Source organism: Ylistrum balloti, unplaced genomic scaffold, assembly GCF_031769215.1.
Source record: "Ylistrum balloti isolate Yb309-2 unplaced genomic scaffold, AGI_CSIRO_Ybal_v1 Utg370448, whole genome shotgun sequence".
Taxonomy (NCBI): domain Eukaryota; kingdom Metazoa; phylum Mollusca; class Bivalvia; order Pectinida; family Pectinidae; genus Ylistrum; species Ylistrum balloti.
In genome coordinates this window covers 2,127,152-2,153,696 of record NW_026782298.1, presented here as the reverse complement: position 1 = coordinate 2,153,696, position 26,545 = coordinate 2,127,152, and the positions used below count along the sequence as shown (strand labels likewise).

General features: G+C 34.5%; 2 protein-coding genes across 3 annotated transcripts in view; one reads left to right on the top strand and one right to left on the bottom strand.

Moving 5' to 3' along the window:
• The window catches only part of LOC132554868 (dynein axonemal heavy chain 6-like), a 53,388-nt gene extending 36,919 nt beyond the window's left edge, over positions 1-16,469 (bottom strand). The window contains exons 1-19 of the mRNA XM_060219191.1: positions 16,258-16,469; positions 15,647-15,716; positions 14,751-14,957; positions 14,275-14,383; positions 13,783-13,918; positions 13,512-13,659; positions 12,894-13,016; positions 12,284-12,418; positions 11,884-12,019; positions 10,718-10,853; positions 9,646-9,835; positions 8,607-8,666; positions 5,045-5,235; positions 3,625-3,733; positions 3,051-3,171; positions 1,971-2,122; positions 1,554-1,706; positions 1,056-1,157; positions 574-723 (exon numbers count right to left, since the gene is read on the bottom strand). Of these exons, the coding sequence (XP_060075174.1) occupies positions 574-723; positions 1,056-1,157; positions 1,554-1,706; positions 1,971-2,122; positions 3,051-3,171; positions 3,625-3,733; positions 5,045-5,235; positions 8,607-8,666; positions 9,646-9,835; positions 10,718-10,853; positions 11,884-12,019; positions 12,284-12,418; positions 12,894-13,016; positions 13,512-13,659; positions 13,783-13,918; positions 14,275-14,383; positions 14,751-14,957; positions 15,647-15,716; positions 16,258-16,469 (2,640 nt within the window). The remainder of the gene's footprint in view (positions 1-573; positions 724-1,055; positions 1,158-1,553; positions 1,707-1,970; positions 2,123-3,050; positions 3,172-3,624; positions 3,734-5,044; positions 5,236-8,606; positions 8,667-9,645; positions 9,836-10,717; positions 10,854-11,883; positions 12,020-12,283; positions 12,419-12,893; positions 13,017-13,511; positions 13,660-13,782; positions 13,919-14,274; positions 14,384-14,750; positions 14,958-15,646; positions 15,717-16,257) is intronic.
• A 1,219-nt stretch (positions 16,470-17,688) lies between these two features.
• Positions 17,689-26,545, top strand: part of LOC132554875 (tropomodulin-1-like) — a 29,761-nt gene continuing 20,904 nt past the window's right edge. The window contains exon 1 of one of the 2 annotated variants that reach the window (XM_060219201.1): positions 17,689-17,774. The gene's annotated coding sequence lies outside the window, so the exon portion shown is untranslated. Of the gene's footprint in view, positions 17,775-24,246; positions 24,648-26,545 lie in introns of those variants that run through there. The other variant, XM_060219199.1, reaches the window with a different exon arrangement.

The window sequence follows — 26,545 nt, the reverse complement described above, 5'->3', positions numbered from 1 at the left end:
CAAGTTTTGTATGGTGACAACAGTTCATGCAAATTTTGTCTTATACAAGTTTTGTATGGTGACAACAGTTCATGCAAATTTTGTCTTATACAAGTTTTGTATGGTGACAACAGTTCATGCAAGTTTTGTCTCCACTTAGCTGTTCATACAAGTTTTGTCTTATACAAGTTTTGTATGGTGACAACAGTTCATGCAAGTTTTGTCTTATACAAGTTTTGTATGGTGATAACAGTTCATGCAAATTTTGTCTCCACTTTGCTGTTCATACAAGTTTTGTCTGGTGACAACAACTCATACAAGTTTTGTCTCCATCTAACTGTTCATACAAGTTTTGTCTTATACAAGTTTTGTATGGTGACAACAGTTCATGCAAGTTTTGTCTCCACTTAGCTGTTCATACAAGTTTTGTCTTATACAAGTTTTGAAAACAACATCTAGCTGTTCACACACAAGTTTTGTAAAAATCACAAGTTTTGTGTTCTGTAGAAATGAAAACAACATGCTACACACTGTAAAAATCACTTTCAATATTCTCATTTCATCTTTTAGCATTTTTGACCCTTGACCTCTTACCTGTGCCTCCTGTTTAACCTCCTTGACCTCCTTTGCCAGTTCAGCAATATCCTTGTCAAGGTGGGTGCAGAACTTGTCAATGTTGGCATCTCGTTCTGTCAAACTCTTGTCAATGGCATTACGCACATTTGTAATACTTGGGCCAAGTGTCTACACAACAGAAACAAACTTACAATAACAACACTATATCATCCTCAACTTTTTCATAATTTCATTATTCTATTCAAGAATCATTCCACGTTTAACTTACAACGTTATTTGCTTTAGATTCAAAATCTTCACATTTTATTGATGATCCTCAACTTCACTTTGTTCGAAAATTATCAAAATGGTTAAATAAAAACCAGAGTAAAAAAGTTCAATTTTTAACAGTGCTATATGTATCGCCTGGATGAGTTCAACTTATCACAATTCAGAGGAAAAATATAGAAATTTTGAAGTTTACACAAACTTATAACAATATCGCAGTGATTTATGTTTACCTGGTAGACAGCGAAGTCCTCTGGAGGTGTTGGTACACTGTACAGGTCTATCAACTCATACATATCCTTAACTACCATAGCCTCCTTCTCAGCTGGGTCAATCTGTAACAAAGGGAGATAACTCTTACTGATAACTCCACACCGCTTCTTGTACAGTTATAAATCCATCAACATCTATTGCTATGTAATAAATTTACATATACAGGGAGTCTATATATAATATCAAATGTGAGGAGAAAGGAGGACGCTGAGAAAGCTTGGTATTCTCTAGAATCTCCAGGAATCGTCAGTCTGATTGCAGTGAAAAACCCATCTCATAATTTATAGTCAGAAAGCAAAACAGTATCCCTCCGTGGAAATTGCTTACTTTTTGATAGACAAAGGTAACATACCAATACTTAAATCTATTTATAACCACAGTTAAGATGAATTAAAGTATAATTCTCATGCAATAACAACTTTCTTTGTATAAACAAAATGTTTGTTAGATTGGCTCACCCTGACTTGTATATCGTCCAGGAATGTAAGCGTCTTCACAAACTCCATTGTTGTGGTCGGTGCAAATTCCAGTTTAAACTGAGCATCCTGTAGTTCAGCTATAAGACGGTTCACTTCATTGTGAGCCTTGATAGGCAGCAGATCGTTCACCACCTACAAATAAAATAGATATCAGTAAAGCAATTCTGTTTCATCACTGACACAGAGAATCAACACATTTTTCTCAAAAACAGATATTTTCATACTCTGAATACCAAATTTGGAAAGTTAACTAATTATATGTACATGTATATGTCATGTCTGAATTTTAGAATAAATTCAGAAACATATCACACAAGACTCAGTTTTTAGAGCTACAATGTTGAGTTTTGTTTTTTAACAGCAGCAGTGCTGTACACTACTTGCGGCAGAACTTACGTCCAGACAGCGTAACGGGGAAGGTATCAACAGGTTCTTCATCTTGGTGCCGTCCACAAGGAGCATCCCGATTGGTCGTTTTTCCTTGATCACCTGGGCCATGCGATGCTGGCCATTGAAGCGTTCCAAAGCCTCCGTAAAGAATGCAACATCTGTTAAACAACAGAAAACATATGTTTGACAAAAAGGAAAAAAAAAATTTCAAAATGCTGACGTAAAGACAAACTTCGGGGAATGAAATTTAACATCTACAGCCTGTAGTTGTTGTGTAGGTGACTTATGTATATACAGTAAAGTAAAACTCTGCTAAGATGTGATCCCTGGGACCATGTCAATAGTTCTAGGAATACCAGTATTCAAGTAATCAGAGGTTGATCACAGATTGTCAGGTTCATCCTTGTCCATAAATGATGCATACGTATTTAGTGTTGGACCAGTCTAATCTATGTACAACTATTGTTCAAACATGCTGAACGTGATATCACCTATATTCAAATAGTAGGTCTAATTGACAAGACAGGTGACACTCTTCTAGATCACTTTCCTTCAAGAGTGTGTAGATCTAGCTTTCCTTTAATATGTTCTAAATGTCTTATCATCAGATTTGAATCACAATTTTACTGATATACAGGAATTCTAAATTCGCGGTTGATTTGACATTCAAGGGCCTGTTCTGATTATTGTGATTTTCATGCAAGAAGTAGTCAACAGACATTGGGTTTCAAAAATTATGGGGAAGTTTTATGGTCGTCATAGTGATCTCATTTGATTCTTGTTAGTTTGCCTGCTGGATCTGTTGTTGTATACCTTGTTCTCATTTGAGAAAGGCTTGACCAAGGTTTACATGGCAGGTGTTGTCGATGAAGCAGAAGATGCCTACTCATCAGGAACACCTGGTCTTATTCTCCTTATACTGTTTCTCCATGCCAATCTTTCTTTTGTTAATGTTTTGCCTAAGTTTTATTAAATCTGAGTTTGGATAATGATTATGTTGATGTCTTGGTATTTTAAATTTGTTGCATTATTGTGTTCATCTTAAATATTCTCAGTAAGTAATTTTGGGTGTGATTTGTAACCTACCATGCTCCCGTGTTTTGACAGCCTCCAGGTCCATACTCTCATTTTCCCTGAAGAATTCACGATGCGGCTCGAAGGTGTCTGCGTACTGTGAGGCTGCGTTGAAAGCGGCTGCTGTAGCATCCTGACAACAAACAAAAAAGTTATCAGGAAATCTCAGTACCTAAATATACTCAGGGTTTTCCATACTTTTGTTACAAGTAGACGGTGTAGTGAAAGTAGGAGGCTGGCCTGTTGTGTACGTGTAGTCTTGTACGGAACATTATTACGGAACTGGATTGGTGTAGGCGGCCAAATGATCAAAGTAGCTGGTCAAATTGGCCGGCGACCGGCTCTTATGGAAAACCCAGTATACTGAAGGAAATTTCTAAAGGAATGTTCTGTCAGTGCATAAATCATTAGATATCAATGATACATATGTTTAAAATTTACTTACAAAGGAAATAAGCTGCAATATTTAATTTGGAATTATAATACCGTAAAAACACAGTTTTTAAATAATGACAAGTTAAAATTTACTTTCATATTTACATATTGCTGTTATTATAACAGACAGAAAAATGTGGGTGTCACTTACCTTGATGTTATCAATGATGGTGTTAAGATGTTTGTCGTCCTCAAACATGGTGGTGAGGCTTGGTCCATCACCGCATGTCTTCTCCTCAAACTTGTTGTTTATGATCGGCCTAAACAAAAAGCAACATGTCACAAAACAAACAGTGCCAAAAATCTGGTTAGTATATCAGTGGGTACTTTCAGAGTTTCTTGTGATCATAAACAATAAAGATACCGATGTCAATGAATTTCATGACAATAAACAGAATCTTAACATCATGATTATAAACAGAATGTTAAATCATGACAATAAACAGAATCTTAACATCATGACAATAAACAGAATGAACATCATGACAATAAACAGAATGTTAAATCATGACAATAAACAGAATCTTAACATCATGATTATAAACAGAATGTTAAATCATGACAATAAACAGAATCTTAACATCATGATTATAAACAGAATGTTAAATCATGACAATAAACATGAAACAGAATGTTAAATCATGCAATTAAGGTTATTGTTATTGTTAAATTTTTAACATCATGATTATAAACAGAATGTTAAATCATGACAATAAACAGAATCTTAACATCATGATTATAAACAGAATGTTAAATCATGACAATAAACAGAATCTTAACATCATGACAATAAACAGAATCTTAACATCATGATTATAAACAGAATGTTAAATCATGACAATAAACATGCAGATGACGGCATTTAAGGTTATTGTATTGTTTTTATTAGTCTTACACACAGTCATAGTCTATGATATAGACCAACATCTTTCAGATAACCTAGAGTTTTATAAATCGCATCAGTTTCAAAAGGGGTCTTTAGACTTGTAACGTTACGATCAAACATTTCTCGGGTAGACCAAAGATCAAAGGTTAGAGTAACAAAAATCAAATTCTCACTGAAATAGATAATGCCTTATTGAAAAATGTCAGTCAATAACTAACATAATTGATTAACTTAACTGAAAATTCTATCAGACTTTCTTAAATAAAAAATCAATGAAGAATTTTAATCAACTTTGAATCATTATTTTGAACTTAAAGATATCTTTTGCCCACATCACACAGAGAAAATTTCTGAATGTTTCATTTTAGATGTGGCTTCAGAGAAAATTACACATACTGTAAGAAAAAATATAAAAACATAGAAGACGGTAAATTGATTTACAATTTTTCATGAAAGTTATCACTTCTAAAACAATAAAAAGTAAAAATGAAAATGCTATGAGAAAAATAATTCATTTTATAGCACTGTATATCTACGGAAGCCCCATTGTCCCATTGGACAAATGAACACATTCAAACCAATGGTGGTGTCTGTATAACTTCCCGCTAATGTTGTAGTCATTTGAACAGCTGGGTGGACTGAAGCAATCTCTATTCTACTAGTCTTTATAAAATATTGCATTTACCTTGTAAAGGCATCAAAGTAAGTATCAGGGACAAGATTCTGTACAGACAGCACAGCATCCTGGAATTTCTGTATGACATCCTTCAGTCCCTCCTGGAAATCCTCCAGATCTGGCTGGAAAAGAAGCTGGTTTGGTTCCAGAACAAACTCCGTGATGAAGAGGGGCGGGGCCTGGGGAACTTCATCCTCATCCTGCTAATTAATCATAAAGGTCATTTAATTATAAAGGTCATCCGATCATAAAGGTCAATAGGTCATCTAATCATAAAGGTCATCTGATCACAAAGGTCAAAAGGTCATCTGATCTCAATCAAGTTTTCTTCATCATTTACCTGTTATGAAAGTATAATATTTTCTTATCATTAATTAAGCGAATACAAACTTATTTTAAATAATATATTTTACCAATCAAAAATTTTGTCAGCACCTTGAATATTAATTTATTTTACTTCTTTTTTTATCACACAAACAAAACACTAGAATCAACTTCAACACAAAATGACAATTCCTTACTCTGAAAATAAAATATTTCTAAATAAAATTTTAAACAAAATAACAATTCTTTGTTTGATAAAGTCACTGTGAACATCATAACTAAAAACAACACATTTTGTAAACATGTAAACATGTTACCACAACCTTCTCACTACTGTTGTCTAAAAAATCAGCATGTTTCTCCACGTCCTACACATTAAACATATGGCTTAACAAACATGTATAACCATTCATGTATAAAAACACATAGAATCAGTCATGCATAAAAACACATAGAATCATTTATGTATAAATTATGAAATTACACCTTTCATTCTCAATTGTCATAAAAATAATAATGAACATAATATCCATAATATTTTTGTGTTATTTATCATAATATAATATCACATCAGAAAGTCCAAATAAATTTATCTACCACAAAATAACACACTTTTATCAAAAATGAACCCAAGCTTATTGTGATATTCTGTCAGAGGAATTCTAAATCCTCTGAAAAAGTTGTTAAACAGTTTATTCCAAGTTCTAAAAGTTTTAAATTAACTATGACCAAATATAGAAAGATATCTGTCAGGGTAATAAATGTCCAATCTTGATACTTAGTTTTTTTTCTGAAGCATTTCTACAATGCTTGCTTGGAGCAGTACCCACTCTTATAACTGTTCAAAACAGCGACACAAATCTATAACATAACAGTACAATATTGAGTACAGTAAATTTTATCTTTGTTTTTTTTTTGTTTTTTGTTGTTTTTTTTTCAATGATCTAAAATTTTGCTGTTTTACACAAAGCTTGAAATACAAAGGTTGTGACTTCCTCTGTACTAATTATGACTTCAGGGTACAGAATCTGTTTTTGGCAATTTTACCATTTATTGCCATCAAAAGAAACAGATACCATGAAAAATATAATTTTTTACAGTCTATACGGTTACCTTGACAGATTTGTTATATTTGGCGTGATCATAAATAATCTCTAAGGAAAACTTCTAGCACTACAAAGAACTACATGTTAATAGAAAACTAAAACACTAGTAGAGTTTGAGAATTCTAGGTATTTTTTCTGGATTACTTCCATACTTTCAATATTTTTCATAAAATATGTCTATCTTAAGATCTAAGAAAAAGGTCATATACAGGTACATACTGACTTCATGAATTTACTGTAGAAAATTGAAACAAAATAAGTTTCCTTGAGGGAGCACCGTAAAGGGGAGACAACTGCTTCACCAGATTGGAACTCTTTATTTTACAAAGAAATTTAAGCTTGAATTTGATTATTTCTAGATTATATTTTCTACTTTATTGAATTTATTTGTCAATATTTCATAGGATTTTTTCAACATTTTACTGAAATGGTGTAAGCATTCTCCTCTCGCTGTCTTTATTTGTGTAATTTAGCACAATGATACCTGTAAGTATTGCTTTCTGTTGACATTTTCCGATATCAGTAACGGGAATTCTCTAAATTTTCCTGTTGAGTTTGCAGCCAATAGTAAATTACACAGGTCACATGATCATAAACCTCTTCAATACCACATATATATATATATATATATATATATATTTCATACATTTTCATAGGTAGAAATCCATCAATTCTCAAAAAATGCTTTTGTAAGGCTGTTTCTGATTGGTCACTTACTGTTGTTTTTTGTTGCTGGTTTTCTCTTATAATTATGTCAGCAACATTTAATATAAGTGATTAAGGCAAATATTTTTTATCAAGCATATGTACATTAAAGTTTGAATTGAGGTTAAGAGAAATGGCCGTAATGGTTAACGTTTCTTAGAAAAATAGTAAAAATAAAACAATTACTGTTTACAGCATTACAAATAACGATAAATAACTTAATACTAACCCTTATACATAAAAATATTGACCTCTGACCTGTTATAACTTTCAACTTTTCTCAGCGACCATCACCACTGCTACATACGGTATATGGATTTCTAACAGTATTCTATCCGGTCTTACCAAGTGATACTGACTTTTCATTACACAATTGTTGACTCGGTTTGAGGTCAATAAAAGTTTTGTTAAACTCAGATTGACAACATTACATCAGTTGGATTCAAGGCTTTAAAAATTACATACCAGAACCAATAAAAAGTAACATGTCTCATTTTCAGAGCAGAAACTATGTACGCAAATCTTGTATAATTCTGACTATAAAAACAAATGGTAAGAATTTAAAATGGTTCAGTTTAGCAAAATTTGAAGTCAAATTAAAAGTCTCCATTAGATAGCGATACAAGATATCATTTTTCTTTTTCTCAAACTTTGAAATTTTAAATGAAAAAAAAATCAGCCAACAAGTCACTAGGTAAAACAGGTAAAAATTAAGTCACAAAATAAAACAGCAGGTTAGGAGTCTTCAATAATACCTAAGTTTGACACAAATACCATAGAATAAAAATTCAATAAAAATCCATCATTATTGGCTGAAATAAGCCTTCCTCCCACTAGTTATAAATACTTCATGACATTTACAAAATGGCAGAATTGATGTAATGCCTGATAACAGAAACAACCGAGTCTTCAGATTTCTAAAAACTATAAAATACTTACGTGTTTGTTAAAGAGAGACTCTATGAAATTTTCCTTAAACTCTTTTTTCCAATAAGACATATATTTATCAAATTATGTTCAACATGAAGCAAAAAACTTCAATTTTCTTTCTTTGAAACATTTATCTCTATAGTGCTGTAATACTGATTTCAAGCTCATTTTAAATTTAAGTTTGTCTTAAAGCTAAAATTTTCTAATTTTGCAACCGATGATGATGACTTTGTTTATAAACCCAGAAATCAGGGATGAGTTGGAGAAGTGTGATAATTTCTAAGCTAGGTATCTAAGTAAGAACAGTGTGTAGTTCTACATGTGTTAGCAGCTACAGTAGATAATTTAGAAACAGAAGGTTTGAACTGAACATCACAGGTCAAAGAAACCCAGGAAATGCCAAGGTCAAAGAAAGATGACCTTAACAGGTCAAAAAGGTGACCTTTGACACCTCAAGACATTTTGAGAAGAGGACCTTTGACATTGCAGAGGTCAAAGGTCAGAACACCTACCGTAGCATCAGTACTTGGAACTTCTTTCACTTTTTCTTTTTCATCCTTTTTAGGCTGAAAGATCATGTTATTTTACCCGAGGTTTTAGTAAAAGTTCACACCAGTTATACAAAATAAAATAATTAAAACGCATGCGTGACATGGAAGGTTGTTGGTGTACTGTATCATGCTTAATTTTCAGGAGTTTTTATTCAAGTGATACTTAATATAGTACCCCACAAATTGGTTGTTGTGAAATAATTTTTAAGTTCAACACATCAAAACACAACTGCAATTAAGCAGGTTAAAGCAAACACATCTGTAACACAAATTGTTAATTCAAACATTGTTGAGACTTGGAGTGAATTTGGACATTTGGTATTACTATATACAACTTTACCAGACTTTGAATCAAAGTTTGATATGTTACCAAGCAACAAAGCCCACACAATGAGACAACAGAGGGATGATAACTGATACCAGGTCATTAATCAGGCTGAGTGTTAATTGAGTCGGTCATTAAAACCGACAATTTAACATAAATTCTAAATTCAGCTTACTTCTGCATGCTTGGCCTGCAAAAATTGCATTTTAAAACTGTCACATTTCTCAAATGTTGATGTCTTCTACATTGTGATTGGCTGTCTAAATTTGATATCAAGATATTGATTGGTTATAAACTCTTTCAATGAAACAAATGTTTTATTATACAACAGAATAACCCATCTGTAAAATTGAAACATTACATTGAAATTAGTACGGCTTCATTTAGGGTTTTGATGTTTGTTTATATATCTATATGTTTATATATATATATATATATATATTGATTTTTTACTGATGTTCACACACAACAAAAATTTAAGAAACACTTCTTTAAAAATATAGATATATTAGATTGATTAAAAACAAAACTTTATTGAAACACAGCAGAATCAATAGCATGCTGATTTTGTGTAAAGTGGCTGAGAGCTGACTGCAATATCTCGCCAAGAAAATGTATGCATGTTTCTTGTGTGTAAGCCGATGTATAATGAGGTGGGGTTTTTTTTACCTTCTCTCCGTCCTCATTTTCAATCAGCTTATCAGCTTCTTCCTTGGCCTCGTCTGCAAATGCCTGGATCTGTGCGATGGTCGGTGTGGACGATAGCTGCTCCGTGAGGTAGTTAAGAAGTGTGGATACAGAGTTTACGGCCAACACATGCATCGTGTTTACAATGAGGTAATCTGCCAGACGGATAAAGCTACAACAGCACGACAATGACGGTTTTAGTTGTGAAATAATGCAAGGCCAGTTTAGTGAAACATTTACAACAATATGAAATGTGAACATTGGTCGACTTATTTGGTGAATATCTAAAAAAGCTGTGGACTTACTTTGTGAACTGTTGACTCACTTTGTGAGCTGTTTGACTTACTTTGTGAGTTGTTGACTTACCTTGTGAGCTGTTGACTCGCTTTGTGAGCTGTTGACTTACTTTGTGAGCTGTTGACTTACCTTGTGAGTTGTTGACTTACTTTGTGTTGACTTACTTTGTGTTGACTTACTTTGTGAGTTGTTGACTTACTTTGTGAGCTGTGGACTTACTTTGTGGGATGTTGACTCACTTTGTGAGTTGTTGACTTACCTTGTGAGCTGTTGACTTACCTTGTGAGCTGTTGACTTACTTTGTGAGCTGTTGACTTACCTTGTGAGCTGTTGACTCACTTTGTGAGCTGTTGACTCACTTTGTGAGCTGTTGACTTACTTTGTGAGCTGTTGACTTACTTTGTGGGATGTTGACTTACTTTGTGAGCTGTTGACTTACTTTGTGAGCTGTTGACTTACCTTGTGAGCTGTTGACTTACTTTGTGAGCTGTTGACTTACTTTGTGAGTTGTTGACTTACTTTGTGAGCTGTTGACTTACTTTGTGAGCTGTTGACTTACTTTGTGAGCTGTTGACTTACCTTGTGAGTGTTGACTTACCTTGTGAGCTGTTGACTCACTTTGTGAGCTGTTGACTTACCTTGTGAGTGTTGACTTACCTTGTGGGATGTTGACTTACTTTGTGAGTTGTTGACTTACTTTGTGAGCTGTTGACTTACTTTGTGAGTTGTTGACTTACTATGTGAATCATTAACTTACTTTGTGAGCTGTTTACAGTGAGAGCGTTTGTTGGCCTGTTCAGTGTAAGTCATCCTGTCAGGTGCTTCACCATATATGTCCATATCATAGTTACTAGGCATGAGATAACTGGAGGATGTCCCTGGAGCAGCATCACCTAACAACAGTTAACAGTAAAATAACAGTAAAATATTACCTAGCAACAGTAAAATTTTACATAGCAACAGTAAACTATTACCTAGCAACATCCAACTATCACCTAGCAACATGAAACCATCACCAAGCAACATGAAACTATCACCTAGCAACATCAAACCATCACCTAGCAACATGAAACAATCACCTAGCAACATTATACTATCACCTAGCAACATTAAACTATCACCTAGCAACATGAAACAATCACCTAGCAACAATAAACAATCACCTAGCAACATCAAACCATCACCTAGCAACATTAAACTATCACCTAGCAACTTCAAACCATCACCTAGCAACATTAAACTATCACCTAGCAACATCAAAATATCACCTAGCAATATTAAGATACCATCTGTAATGTTAAAATATCATCTCACAACATGGACAAAAACTACCAAGTAACAACACACAGTCACCTAGCAACATTAAAGTATCACCTTACAACTGTAAACAGTCACCTAGCAACAGTAAACTATCTCAAAACTACAGTAATAATCACACAGCAATAGTTACTTAATCACCTAGCAACAGCAAATTTATCACTTGGCAACAATAAACTATCACCATACAGAAGTAAATAGTCACCTAGCAACAGCATGCTATCGAATATCAACATTACACTATCACCTAGCAACACTGAATTATCACCTAGTAACAATAAACGACCACATAGCAACAATAAACGATCACCTAGCAACAGTAAATAATCACATAGCAACAGTAAATAATCACACTGTAATAGTTAATTAATAACCTGGCGATTTATCTCTTGGCAACATTAAACTATCACCTAGCAACAGTAAACAGTTACCTAGCAACAGTCAAATAATCACCTGTAAACAGTAAATAATCAATAAGCTCACTATCTATCAAATAGCAAAAAGTAGATGATCACATAACAACCAATCAGCTAGAATTGTATATCAAAATACATATTTAGTTTCTCTCATGATTCAGTAATTATCTTATTTTCAGTATGTTCATACCCATGAGTCCTGGACTTTCAGCGCCATCATAGAAGTAATCATCTGGGGTGAAACCTGCCTCTAGTAGGGCAGTTCTACAAGCACTGCGTACAACCTCCTTAACCAGCTCTCGGAACTCAGTCAAACGACCAGCAACCTGTCAAATAACAGACACAGTTGCAGTATTTTATAGTCTAAAGGTAAATATCTGGGGAAAAGACCCCATTCTTTCTTCTTTTTCATTTTTCTTTCTCTCCTTTTTTTATTTTACATTTTTCTTTAATTGCAATAAATAGTAAAACCTGATCACCTGGGTTATGCAATCACATGAAGTGTTTTGTTTTTGTTTTTTACTATGATAACACAATGTTTTTAAAAACTAAGAATTATAAAATGAAGACTCTAGATCAGTCACACCTACCTCCTCCAGCTGTTTGAACTGTGCGTCCTTGAAGTCTGTGAGGGTGTACGTGTTGCCCTTCTCCACCTTACACAGACCCATATCACTGATACGGTGACACATCTCTCGTACATTAAGCAGAGCTGGCCGCAACGACTGCAAATACACAACAGAAGTCTCTGACATGGTACCTCTGATATTTTAATTAATTTCTGACAAAACTGTAATTTAGTAACAGATCTTTTTCAAGATTTTAAAATGGTCATGTCTGGGCAAATACTCATAATTTTTATGAATGTTTTCAGAATATTGAAATGATTAAAAACAATTTCTGATAATATAATATAGTATAAAAATTTTTTTTCTTTTTTTTTTTTTCATTTTGCATTACAAAATTGCTGTGTACTGCCATAGAAATCTAACTTATACATGCACAACATAACAAACAACAATCATTGTGTTTATATTATGTTAAAGAGTGAGCCAGAGTTTATCAATTTGTCAATTTATCAATTTATTGATTTATTGATTTATTGATTTTATTTCATTTTTGATGTATTCATATTTTTTTTTTTTTTTTTTTTTTTGTTCTTCATGAAAATATTATACAAAATAAGCCAGAACAACTTACTGGGTTGACAATGAAGAGGTTCTCGTTTAGGGATTTAGTGCAGTCCTTTAGTCGCTTTGTTCTCACATTTTTACGCCACACGTTAAATGCCTTCCACTTCCTGAACAGCGCAAAAGTTCGGATCTGAAATAGATCAAAACTTTTTTTTCAAGAAAAATTAAAACCAAAATGGCCACAGGCTACTATTTGGCAATAGGTACTTCAATCAGAATTATTTTTTTTCTAAACTTCTCGTGTGATATAACCTTGTCCTTGTTTGCCACAAATTATCCTACAAACATAAACAAGATTTAGACATTCCCCAAAACTTTTGAGTAAATTATCTTGAGACAATTAATTGAAAAACTGAAAATTAAGAATATTGCCTATATAAATACAGTTCTTGTACCCATTAATCAAATTTTACGAAAAAAAAAAAAAATTTATATACATGGACTAAGACATAAATATACATATACCTATATAAACATATACTGAATTTGACATTCACACCAATAATTTTATATAAATATTTACGTAAATTCAATAGTTCCATAAAATGAATTTCATTCAAAACTGCGTAAAATATTTTTGTTAGAGCCATGTTTTTAAAACACTACATCCCCTCACAACCTTTACCTTGATGAGTTTCTGAAAATAGTGATACTCTTGTTCCCAGCGGTCCAGTGTAACAAATTCTGTTTCGTCGTCACTTCTCATACGGGCAGCACCTTGCTGGCTGATTGTACAATAGTCTGCCTTGTTGATGTTCTCGTGACTCACAACCCTAAAGTTACATATAGTTACTCTTAGTTACATATTATATCAATATCTGATGTATATCAGTTAAGGCTGCATCTGTCAGATTTAACTTAAAGTTAAAGTTATATTAAACATGAGACAGACTTACCTGAGGTTGTAGTAGTGATATTTGACTGATGTTTTTGGCACAGCAGGACTGAGGTACATGAAGCCTACACCTCTGTCATATTTGATGATGTCTATGATTTCCTGGGCATCACAAAGTCCCTCAAATGTCTCCAGCACTGAACAGAAAATACGCTCTCAATAAAGAACAGGAAACCAAAACACACAGCCAGAGTTACATCCCCTGTTTGGTAATATTTACATCAAAGATTCCAAATAATAAAATTGAACTGAAATAGTCACAGATTCTTATACAAACTTCTGTTCAAAGTATTGCAAAATTTAAAGAATATTCATAATTGTTTAGCCATGGAATTCAGCAAATCGTAGAAAACTTATGACGAAAATAAAGAAAGAACAAATATTTTTATATCTTAATATATGAACTATAAAACAGTGATGTTTTACACTAGATAAGATGAGTAATGTTTAGTAAATTGTTTTTCTCTAGATCAATACTAATACATGTATGTACATTTTGGTTTGGTAGACTGTTGTACTTTTGGTCCCTGGGCATGAACTCTACTTCTGGGGGATGCAGGTTTAGGAGACTTTGGAGGAGTGGGCATCCGTACTAGGGATTCCTGAAATTAAAAATATACACTTCAAGATATGACATGAATCAAATTAATTTTAGATTTTAAATCAAGTATAACTTTATTTCAACTTATTAATGTAATGATTTTGCCAATATTATAGCAATTAATCACCTGATGAATGTTCTGAAATTCATGTTCGATCCTATGTGCAATTATGAAAGAAAAATACCCATTAACACCAAAAAATGTAATAATAAGGGGAGACAATTCACAAAACTGATTTATCCCTCATGCTGTACATCAGTACAATAAGCATTACAAAATGAAATTTAATTATATTATGTAATTATATATAGATTTATATCAAATTGAATACATCGTAAAATAAATCCTTTTATCTGATGCCTCTGACCTGTTTGGTCTTCAAGTCCTCTGGAAGGTCTGGAAGGGGTGACTCTGTGGCACTCCTTTCCAGAGGATCTACTGACCCCTGTCTCCGCATCTTTTTAGAGGCTGGTTCCTCCTTCTGGATTAATGTTCCCCTAGCAATTTGTTCCTCACGGAACTTCCTCTGTAGGAACTCCGGCTGATTCCTTTCTTGGTACTTCTGTAGGCTAGGCTGGTGACAAGAAACATGTTATTAGTTGATAGTATGCCTACATAAGGATATTTCTATCAAAAAGAACTCTCGTAACTCTGAAACTCTGCATGGTTTTATTGTTAGGTCAAATGAAAAAAATATTTGTTTCATGTTACTTTTTCCATTTCATATTTCATTTTATCAACTTTTTGATGCATTTGCTTTTAAAATAGTTAAACAAATATTGGGTTAAATAGCTATTAACATTTTTAAATGGCCTTGGGAGAGAGTTTTCTATCAAAGGTTTGTTTAAGAAATATCCCAAATAGTATTTTAAAATCTTAAAAAATTGTAAAAACATGTAAAATTTAATTAAAAGTTTATAGATTTTAATGAGAAAGGGCAGTAGTTTGTAATTCCACTAGGCTGATACCTACAACTACACCAAGAAGGTTTTAGTGATGAAAACTTAAGTTTCAATAATTTCAAAGCCAAGAATTGATCTTGCGTATATTTATTAGATTCACAATGAGTATCAGATAAGATACAACTCAGTCACTCTGCATACATCCAGAAGACAACTAAATAATCCCTATGTAAACCCAAGTACAAACAAATGCATTGGCTCTACTTCCTGCACTTCTAAATAAATAAATGTGATTGGAAAATGCCTCTAAAATAAGGAGAAGAGATATTGATTTTCAATGAATTCCACAATTGTATCTTACCACTGGTTCTAGCTTTGCAGCACGAGGAATATTCGCTTTCTTCATCTGAGCTCTTGTGACTCTTCCAAAACTGTAAATAGATCATTTAATGTTCTTACAATTACAGCATATCAGATTTTAATCAATTTTAATGAGAATCTGAGCCAAAAGATAAAATACATAATCATAAGTGTATATATGATGGCTCTAAGCAGAAAATGTTGAACATCTTCATTCTATCATCAAGAACTGTCTATATTGAAGTCAAGACAAATCTGAACTTAGCAATATAAATAAAAAAATTAACGAAATTAGTATTAAAAGTCATACTGCAAATGCATGTTTTTAATTCCAAACAAATTGAAAGTTATTAAATTTTCATTCATTTTCCAAGCTGAAATATTTTCACAATTAAAAGGATGATTAGAGTACTAGTGCTCAAATTTATAGTGTAGACAATGCACCTATCATTTTGTTGAAATTTTTGTCAATACTTACTTTAAACTCTGAGAAATTTGGATATTATTTCAAGTGAAAAAGGACTTCTTCTGTTGAAGCTAAAGTCTCAGTGGCACTCAAAAAAATGTTTCATATACTAGAAATTAAAATATATATTTTTTTTGCAAACTTACTTAAGAGCTTTGGAATTTCCTCTAGACTGCTGTGGTGCATAAGAATATAAACGATTCTTCAAAGCCTCAGGATCAATTGTCCTCAAGCCTGTTGGCTGACTGCTTGTCAAATGACCATTTTGGGATGTGCCGTTCACCTCCATGCCATCCATGAGTGGGGTTCCAAAGGCCCCATTCATACTGTGGCGGGTCGGATGTGGTCCATAGGACATCCTACTGTTTTATTGCTCTGAAAGAAATACAGAAAATATGAAAATTTGAAAAAAACAATAACTGCAAACAATTAAAAAGGACAAATTATTTCTATTTCCCATTTGTATCAACAAGTCCTAGAAACATTTCATAATTGGTATTAACTTGTACTATGTTTGAATGCTGTATTCCATTCCAAGATACTGGATGTTTATTTTCTTTTTCTTCTTTTTTTTTTTTTTTTTTTTGCACTCTAGATCTTAAGACACTGTTGAATTACTTTATATGATCATTAACACCAGTTCAAATTCACAAATTCATGTGGGGTTAGCACAGTATCTGTGTTTTCAGTGTTGATTGTCATTGGGTTGGTTTGACTTGCAATTATGTACTGGCATTGTATATAGTAATGACGCACTAGTTTTGGCAACAGATATGAATTTTAAGTTATCAAACATTAATCTATTTCGATAATGCAATATATATCATCTGTAATTATATCAATATACTGAATTCATCGACTTTCCGACAACCAATTTCTGATATACACCAAGAACCAACAATTAAGATTTAAACATCTAAGAAGGAAAATACAGTTAAACGAGAGAAATTTGTGTATTCTAATCTTGGCACTACACAAAAGATATTTTATTCTAGAGCACCTTGCCAAAAAGGCCCCGACATTGTAGGAAAGACCCTCTACTCTTTAAATCAATACGTAAAGTAATGAAATAGCCCAATGGAATTGCTAACTTGCTCAGCCCCTTATGACATGTTCAATGTATGAACCAAATCATCCTACCTTTTCCAAAATTGATAAATATTTATGTCAATTCATGAGAATTTTACTTCAAAATGCGCCGTTTCCCCTTTCTAATTGTCATTTTTGTAATGTTTGCAACATTAAAGATATATAATGATATAGGTTCTTATATGTTTAATAAATACCATACCTTGTCAATACAGATAAACTTTCCAGTGTTATGTTATTTGAAGCTATATGGCATAAACTACATATTTCCGAACGTTGTTTTTGTGCAACCCGCCGCCATGTTGCTTCTTGATCGCTTGGCAACGACAACACTAACATTCTAATATTATCCAAATATATCAATATATGTTCAAAATAAAGCATTTTTATTTTGAAAAGAAATTTTGTCAGACTCGTTCATAATATGATGTAGAATCAGAAGTTATTATTTCTCGTCGGTACGAGATGTATGTAATGGTACGGAAATTGGTTAAGGTGAAGGTCATTTTAAAGTGTCTTGCTGGGAAGGAATTTAAGAGCAGAAGTAGGCAGATACTGCATTCGATTATTTAAGGTAAAGTAATGTTTAAAGTACTTTCTTTGTTCACTAAGAGGCTTTGTTACACACATTCAAATACCTTAATTCGACAATTCCTAAAATATTTGGAATAGAGATTGTTTTGCATGGCTTAATTTGCAAGGATGCCGTACCGCTGAATCATAATAAACCGTAAATGGTGACTGATCAAACATAAACAAAAACCGGAACCGGTATATATTTTCCCAGATCGTAGGCGTCGTTCGTTTTGGCGTATTGATGTATCTGTCTATCATTTATTCATGCTTTGAAGCGAATGATTGAGACGATGTTGCTGTTATGTTCGTTGAAGAAAATACTACACACTGACAATTCATCTGGGCCGTCCAACCCCTCCAACTATCATGATTTAGAATCACCTCGGCCCATTTGAATGTCGGCCTATATATATGAGGTAGAATTCGGCGTTGTAAAATGTACACCAGACAAATTTAAATGTTAAATGTGATGTTATGCACAGTTTTTTTCTCATAGGGTATTGTCTGTGTACATTTCATCATCAAAACAGGCTACATTCGCATATCCTGGTGGAAACGGTTCTTGTGGTCTGGATTTATTCCACTATACATGAACGCACTTGTACCGGGTGTTGGACCTGATATATGTAAAGCTGAAAATGCTGTTTTGAAATTTCCTGTCAGGTATAAACCACTTAACTAAAATTAAGATACCATCCATTTCACTTATACTAAATAGCATAATGCTCCCGAATATATGTATGTGCACTGACTCTACTTTTTACACTGAAATTCTGAAAACAGATATATTCAGCAAGTTAGTTTTGGACAGGTACAACTGGACCTCTCAAACTGCATAGGCCAAACATTCTGCAGTCCAGCCTCAGTCTGGATCTGTACCTTGCATTTCTTGCACATTCAACTGTTTATTCAAAGGCACCTAGTAAATCTGCTGCAGAATGGAAAGACCTATGTAACAAAGATATAAAATTATGTTTGGTGTCCTGTGCATCCTAGGGACAACTAGGGATACGATACACTACATGATACTTATCCACCGTTTGTTAAATGTAAAAAAGTTTTTCTTGTATATTTAGGGTTTTCTTGTCTTACATGAGGCTAAAAATCAAACATATTCATGTTTGAGTCATTCATTAGGACGTAACGATGGATGCTGAACTGCATCAAACAATATAGCAAACCTTTGCTAAAATTGGTCCTATTACTGCAAAATATTTTGACAATGGTTGATCTTCAACTGTCATTTTGCAGTAAAATATATCAAATATTCAATGACATTTAATATTAGATTTGTTCCTTATAACGTCTGTCGTTTCAAACAACATTTTCAGTGGTTGGGATACATACTCATCTGATGTCCAGGATGTAACATTGGACTTGCATCAAGGTCACTCCAGTATTATAGGTCATCTTTTGCATGCAGATGTCAGTTTAATCGCCAGAAACCCATTCCTGATATGCGCTTTAACATGATCTTGTAAAAAACATATACCATATTTATTCTTATGCGTATGCTGCCTTGGCCCATGACAAATCACTGCCTTAGATGAGGCCCTACGATTCCCTGTTTGGTTTTCTCTATAGGACCATTAAAACACCACTAATCATACAGCTCTCCAAGCTTGTCTTTAAGGGATTTGTTTCAGGAAATGTCAGCTGGAGTTTACATGTACAACCTCTTGGAATAACAGAGGTCGCTGTAGTATTTCTGGCTTACAAGCTTTTAGATATCCTCTGTTAAATGGGCCTGGAACAAGTCCCACACCAGCAGTTGCTTGTCAGTGTTATTAAGACCCCAAATTTTCTTCTTCAGTTAAAACTTTACGCTTTCTCCATTTGTCCATGACTTTGCTCCCACCCCACACATGTATAGTACAATACTGCTCAGGATGTCGCATTTGGGTAGGGGACATTCTGTGTATGATACTTTTTTGCTTAGTAGGGTCAGACTTTTTTCTCTTTTTTATCTTGAAACCAATCAATGACTTGTTCACTAAACGTTCTTTAATGATTTGTTTTATTGTTTCAAACTTACCTATGATTCCATGTGTTGCGAGTAGATTTTTCCATTGGAACATTTATTTTAAAATTACCAATTTGTTGACTGCTTTCTGATTTGAATTAACAACATTCAAATCAGAAAGCAGTTATCAAAAGTGATCGTTTTAAAACGATCATTTCTCCAATATAAGATGTTCATGTATGGACTTTTATTTTTTTATTCATGTGACAAGACAACAAAATACTGGCATCCAAGGATGGATCAATGGGCTATTTTGTGTGGGAGGATGTTTGACATTTAGAAATATGTATTAAGAAAAAGTACCCAACTTTTCCAATGAAACAGATACTCCTGATATTTTTTTGAGTGAGTGTTTGTATGTGTCAACCTTCTAAATATCTACCTTATGTTGTTGGTGACATATGAACCACCCAGGTATTGGTGTATTTGTACCATGTACATCCAAGTGTCCATTTATTTAGGTCTGAATGTTTTGTTCTGTTTCTGATTACTTAGTTTGGAAACACTTTCATTATTTGATAAAGGCACCATTTATTGGACGATGGTCAGACTCACTATATTGTAAATACATGTACTGTATAAAGTATTGAAAAAGATGGCAATATCGCCCACCCCAAGCCTCGATGGCAACATCGCCCACCCCAAGCATCGATGGCAATATCGCCCACCCCAAGCATCGATGGCAATATTGCCCACCCCAAGCATCGATGGCAATATCACCCTTCCCAAGCATCGATGGCAATATTGCCCACCCCAAGCATCGATGGCAACATCGCCCACCCCAAGCATCGATGGCAACATCGCCCACCCCAAGCATCGATGGCAATATTGCCCACCCCAAGCATCGATGGCAATATCGCCCACCCCAAGCATCGATGGCAATATTGCCCACCCCAAGCATCCTTGCTCTTCTGGCTTCCAAATTAAAACACCTATTCCAAAACCAGTATTATTGGCAACACAACCAAGATTTTCATGTTTTCATACCCACAAGGACTTTCGAACCTATCACCAAAATATATGTACATGATATTTTAGTGGTTGTAACTCCAGAGAAAGGAAAACCAGATTTTTTTTTTAAAATGTATTTTGATATTCTAAGGGTCATAGATCTCAGTGACACATACATGTACATTGTCTTTAAGAGAAATAAGTGTTTGATGAACAGCATTAGCAAGGTATTGACCATTGTATGTCCAGACAAATATGGAATGTGTAGAAATGGGAAGGTAGATATTAATCATGTCTAGTTGAAAAACACTCTCATCTCTAATTGGTACGTACATCAATAACTATGCCAAAAACACAAAATTTACACTTGTGGCAGTATACAGCACACACAACCGTGTCCACACAGGATGTCCATTGATGTTGTACTGTTTTGTTCATTGCAGAAAGTCCGTGTGAATATTACTGTACTTATCGGGTATTTCCTTCTACTAGAACAGTCATCTTTCCTTCCTGTCACCTGGCCTCCCTCCATGCCCTGAAACCATTATGATAAATATTGTAATATTAATTAAATATTATTAAATATAGAATTAGAGTTGAAAGCAGGTAAGTATGAACAGGATGTCTGCCAAGCCACATAGTTCAGTTTTCCCTTCTGGGGAGTTACATCCCCTTGTCACTATGATATATATATACATAATGGACCGTGGGTTGGAAATTCATGCCAAGTCCCTGTGGTTTTCCATCTCCTGGTGATGGATTTTTCTGCTAAGTGGGAGAGTCCCATACTGAAGATACATACTCTAGAATATAAACTGATCTAGATCCCTTGGCAGCTTGTTCTCTATGTGCATGTCAAGGAAAGTTTTCACTGGTGATATTTTCGGCATTTAGCCATGTAGTTGGTATGTTGTTATGTCGTGATTAGAATTTGAAGCTTCTTGGAGATGTGGATTGATGAAGATATTGCTTGATCTAAGGCCATCTGCCAATATTTGTCCTATTTTGTTAGGACATTCAATTAAATCTTTCTGAAGTATGTTCACATCCTATAATCTTTTTACCTGACAGAAATTTAAACACTACTTGTCCATAACAGGTTGGGCTTGTGACTACACGATATCCCATATGTTATTTATTGTGACCAGGCCAGTAGTCTGAAGACAAACCCTGTTGGTACATGTATTGTTGTAAGGAGTTAATCTTGCACTTAACCCTAATTGCTTTTGATGGATCTCCCATATTATGTTCAGTGGGGTAACCATTACTTACTATAAGAAGACCCTGCCTCAAAATGACCCTGACTGTACATGGGGCAAAAAATAAGCCCAGCAAACATACATTTACTTATAAATTTTTTAGAAGGAAAGTAAATTAAGCTATTTCTAACCCAGAGTTACTGTGACATTTCCTCGAAACCTTATGATTGCATTTAACAGTGAGATAGACTTAATTGCATTGCTTTTTCTTCCTGTTGATTTCATTCTAATGTATCCAGCCGTACGGAGACACAACTGATATTTAACCGTTGTGAAAATTGAAGCAGAGTTTGGGTGTTAATGTCCTTGTGTGTCCTTGGACACAATGCGACTTGTCAGTCATGACACAGAGTCTCCTGTTTCTCCTTCAGTCACCTTGACTTATCAAAGATATCGTATCTGTAATCTATTGGTGAATAAAACTATCCAATGTATATAAAAATATGCTTTGTAATTATGCATGTCATGATGTGTTTTCTAGTAAACCATGAAGTTATTCAGTACTTTGTGGCACCTGTTGTTAGCTGTGATCTGACATTGTCTCATTAATTGTTACCTAACTAACTACAGTCTGCAGGAGTAATTCAATATGATGTTTTGAGTCAGTGTGTTTACATATACCCTGTCTTCAGGCTAGAATAATATATATTATTAATTTGAAATATTTCATTTCCTCGTGAAGTTTTTGCTTTCTCTGTTAACCTTATATAGAATCACACAGATTTATATGTACCTTCAGAAAGGAAAGCAAATCTACTTTTTATCTTAGTCACTCCTGTTTTCTTTCTTTTAAAGTCAGGAAAAATCACATTTTACATATAAACACATTTTTTAGCTCCTAATTTATTTTGCGTTTATCAAACACTTCAGAGACTGACATCACTTTACATCCTACTTAGTATTTGATCTGACTTGCATTGTATTTGAAGTTTTTGTTGCACTGTAAATTCCTCAAGATGTGATTAATTAAGAGAGGCTGTGCCCTGTGGTCACAGTAAAAAATAGACTCTCTCTCTTTCTTTATATATATGGTATATTACAGGAGATTGATGAGTGGACAAAACTTTGTGCCACTATCTAAGCACATTCACATCACAACCAGGTGTTCTACCTTTGTAGAGAGACTTGATTGCAGGTACAGCTGTGCATGTGTTATGTACATGCCTGGTACACATATGTAACTAGAACATGATGACACACATTCATTTGTCTGAGTATTGATGAAGTACATGTGTGTGATTTGTACTGGAGTCAGTCTGTTGATGATGATATATCCAAATTATTTAGTGAAACAAGATCGATGTAACGTAATTAACAGTGATCAAGAATGTATATCATTATAATTATCTATATTGTAAAAGTCACCCAAATGACCCTACAAGAGACCAAAAATCACCCAACAAATTACAGCTGTTATGTATCACCATAGAAACCTGTATGTAAGGTGATGATGCTGCCAGAATGGCTATTTATAGCTGCTGGCAGGGAGTGCCCACTCTGCGGGATGCTATATCAATGTATGCTTTCCCAGCCGTCAAACTAACAAACTTTAAAGTTACATTTACATTTTTGCTTTTTACATTGTCTGAAGTAGAAAGTTTCCTCTGTAAATAATCCTAGTAAGCACATCCTTCTTTTATTTTTGCACATTGTACTTATTACACTATGGGATACAGTGGACCATTGATAATCCGGACACTTTGTGCCTGGTCAGAATCATCAGGATTACAAGCCACTTATAGTAAATTAGCCAATTTTATTGGATTATCTCCCCTTGATAAACAATATTGATGCCTGTATGATATTTCTGGTTTTTCAATCTTTCTGTGTAGTAAAAACAGGTATTTATATATGTCTAATTGCGTTTTATTTGTATTAATAATTTTATATGGCTACAAACAGTAATATTACTATGAAAATTCATTCCATTCCAAAAAGGTATTTCTGGAACCTGAATTTCTGAAATATTGAGTACAGTTAACATTGTGGAAATCTGCACTCGAATATTTTTACCCGACTATCAACATTCAGATTAGCACCCCCTCTCCACCAAACCTCCAGACGTCCTGACCCTGGCAGTGATGTATACTGTACCAAAGATAGGACATACCATCTCACCACCAAACCTCCAGATGTCCTGACCGTGGCAGTGATGTATACTGTACCAAGGATAGGACACACCATCTCACCACCAAACCTCCAGACGTCCTGACCTTGGCAGTGATGTATACTGTACCAAGGATAGGACACAGCACCATCTCTCCACCAAACCTCCAGACGTCCTGACCTTGGCAGTGATGTATACTGTACCAAGGATAGGACACAACACCATCTCACCACCAAACCTCCAGATGTCCTGATCCCAGACAGTTATGTTAGTCTTAAGGATATACTGTACCAACATAAGATGTAACACTATCACACCACCAAACCTCAAAACGTCCTGATCTCATGCAGTGATGTACATAGCACCTTCTCACAACCAAGACTACAGACGTCCTGATCCCAGTCAGTGATGTAAACACATACTGTACCAATTCACGGTTGGGAGTAAGAACACCACACCTTTTCGCCTCCTCATTACCAAACCTACTGGACCTATATTATTGTGTATCTGGGATATAAACTCTAAAACAAGGTTTGTAAACTGTGATATTTTGGTGATATTGTACAAGTCATCTTTAAACTAGATAGACAATGTAGGTACTTGTAACCTTGTTCTGCTGTAACACACCTTTTGGCTGCGTAGAATATCCATCTTTGATGGTGTTGTATTATTCTTCAGTATTATCTACCATGTTCGTGTAGCTGAATGTTGTCTGTGTAGCAGTCCTCTAGACAGCCATGAATTAACTGATGCAGGATTTTATCTTAAGGCCAGTGACTGGTAAGGGGAGTACTATCATCAGTACTTTTATTAGATTGTCCTGTGATACACATGCTTACATAGCACATTCAGTGACATAAGATACTATTTCTAAATCTAATGGTCTTTTTACTACATAGTAAAACATCTATCACTATAATGAGAGTCTGTTGATCTTTACAGTATAACATATACTGCAAGTCCAGGACTTTAATTACACTGTAAAACATTGATGTATTGAGTGCCTGTATGACTGTATGGTATTTCAACAAAATACTATTGCATAGACATTTCATTTTTTGTGGATGAATAAAGCCCTATAAATTTACTTTTTTTACAGTTTGTGATTTAAAGTACCTTGAAAATGAACAAAAATAAAATTCTTCTGAAATTTTGAAATGTCACAATAGACTGTATATATCCTGTAGAAAATACAGAGAACTGTAGGGTGGGCTTATTACAAGACATTTTATTAACTTTGGTTTGTAATTCTAGTCTACTAAAGATCATTGGTAGGGAGTGGGCTTATTACCAGACATGGGCTTATTACTGGACATTGTAATGACATTGGTTTGTAATTCTAATCTACTAAAGATCATGGGTATGAGTGGGCTTATTAACAGACATGGGCTTATTACTGGACATTGTAATGACATTTGTTTGTAATTCTAGTCTACTAAAGATCATTGGTAGGGAGTGGGCTTATTACAAGACATGGGCTTATTACTGGAAATTGTAATGGCATTGGTTTGTAATTCTAATCTACTAAAGATCATTGGTAGGGAGTGGGCTTATTACCAGACATGGGCTTATTACTGGACATTGTAATGGCATTGGTTTGTAATTCTAATCTACTAAAGATCATGGGTATGAGTGGACTTATTAACAGGCATGGGCTTATTACCTTACTGCCTTACTTATTGCCAGACAAAGAAGTGTTACAGGATAGATCTTGTATTGTTTGGTTTTGTTTATATTGTCTTTATTTTGGATATAAGAACATGTTCATGATCATGAAGTTAACACACTTAGTATGTAACAGTACATCTCTTTAGTATATTGTGGTACTTTAGATAAGGTTATTTACATTGGCCTGTACATAATTGAACCCCCCACAGACTGGGAGATCTAAGGTATATCCCCCAGGCATGTTACCAGATACAGAATCAATACACTTGGGTGTGATGTAAGTGAGGAGAGTACAGGGGTCATCACTGGGGGCTCAGTGTGATGGAAGTGAGGAGAGTACAGGGGTCATCACTGGGGGCTCAGTGTGATGTAAGTGAGAAGGGTTCAGGAGTCATCACTGGGGGCTCAGTGTGATGTAAGTGAGGAAGGTACAGGAGTCATCACTGGGGGCTCAGTGTGATGTAAGTGAGGAGGGTGCAGGGGTCATCACTGGGGGCTCAGTGTGATGTAAGTGAGGAAGGTACAGGAGTCATCACTGGGGGCTCAGTGTGATGTAAGTGAGGAGGGTACAGGGGTCATCACTGGGGGCTCAGTGTGATGTAAGTGAGGAAGGTACAGGAGTCATCACTGGGGGCTCAGTGTGATGGAAGTGAGGAGGGTACAGGGGCCATCACTGGGGCTCAGTGTGATGTAAGTGAGAAGGGTGCAGGGGTCATCACTGGGACTCAGTGTGATGGAAGGCTGGAACTTGTGATAAATCT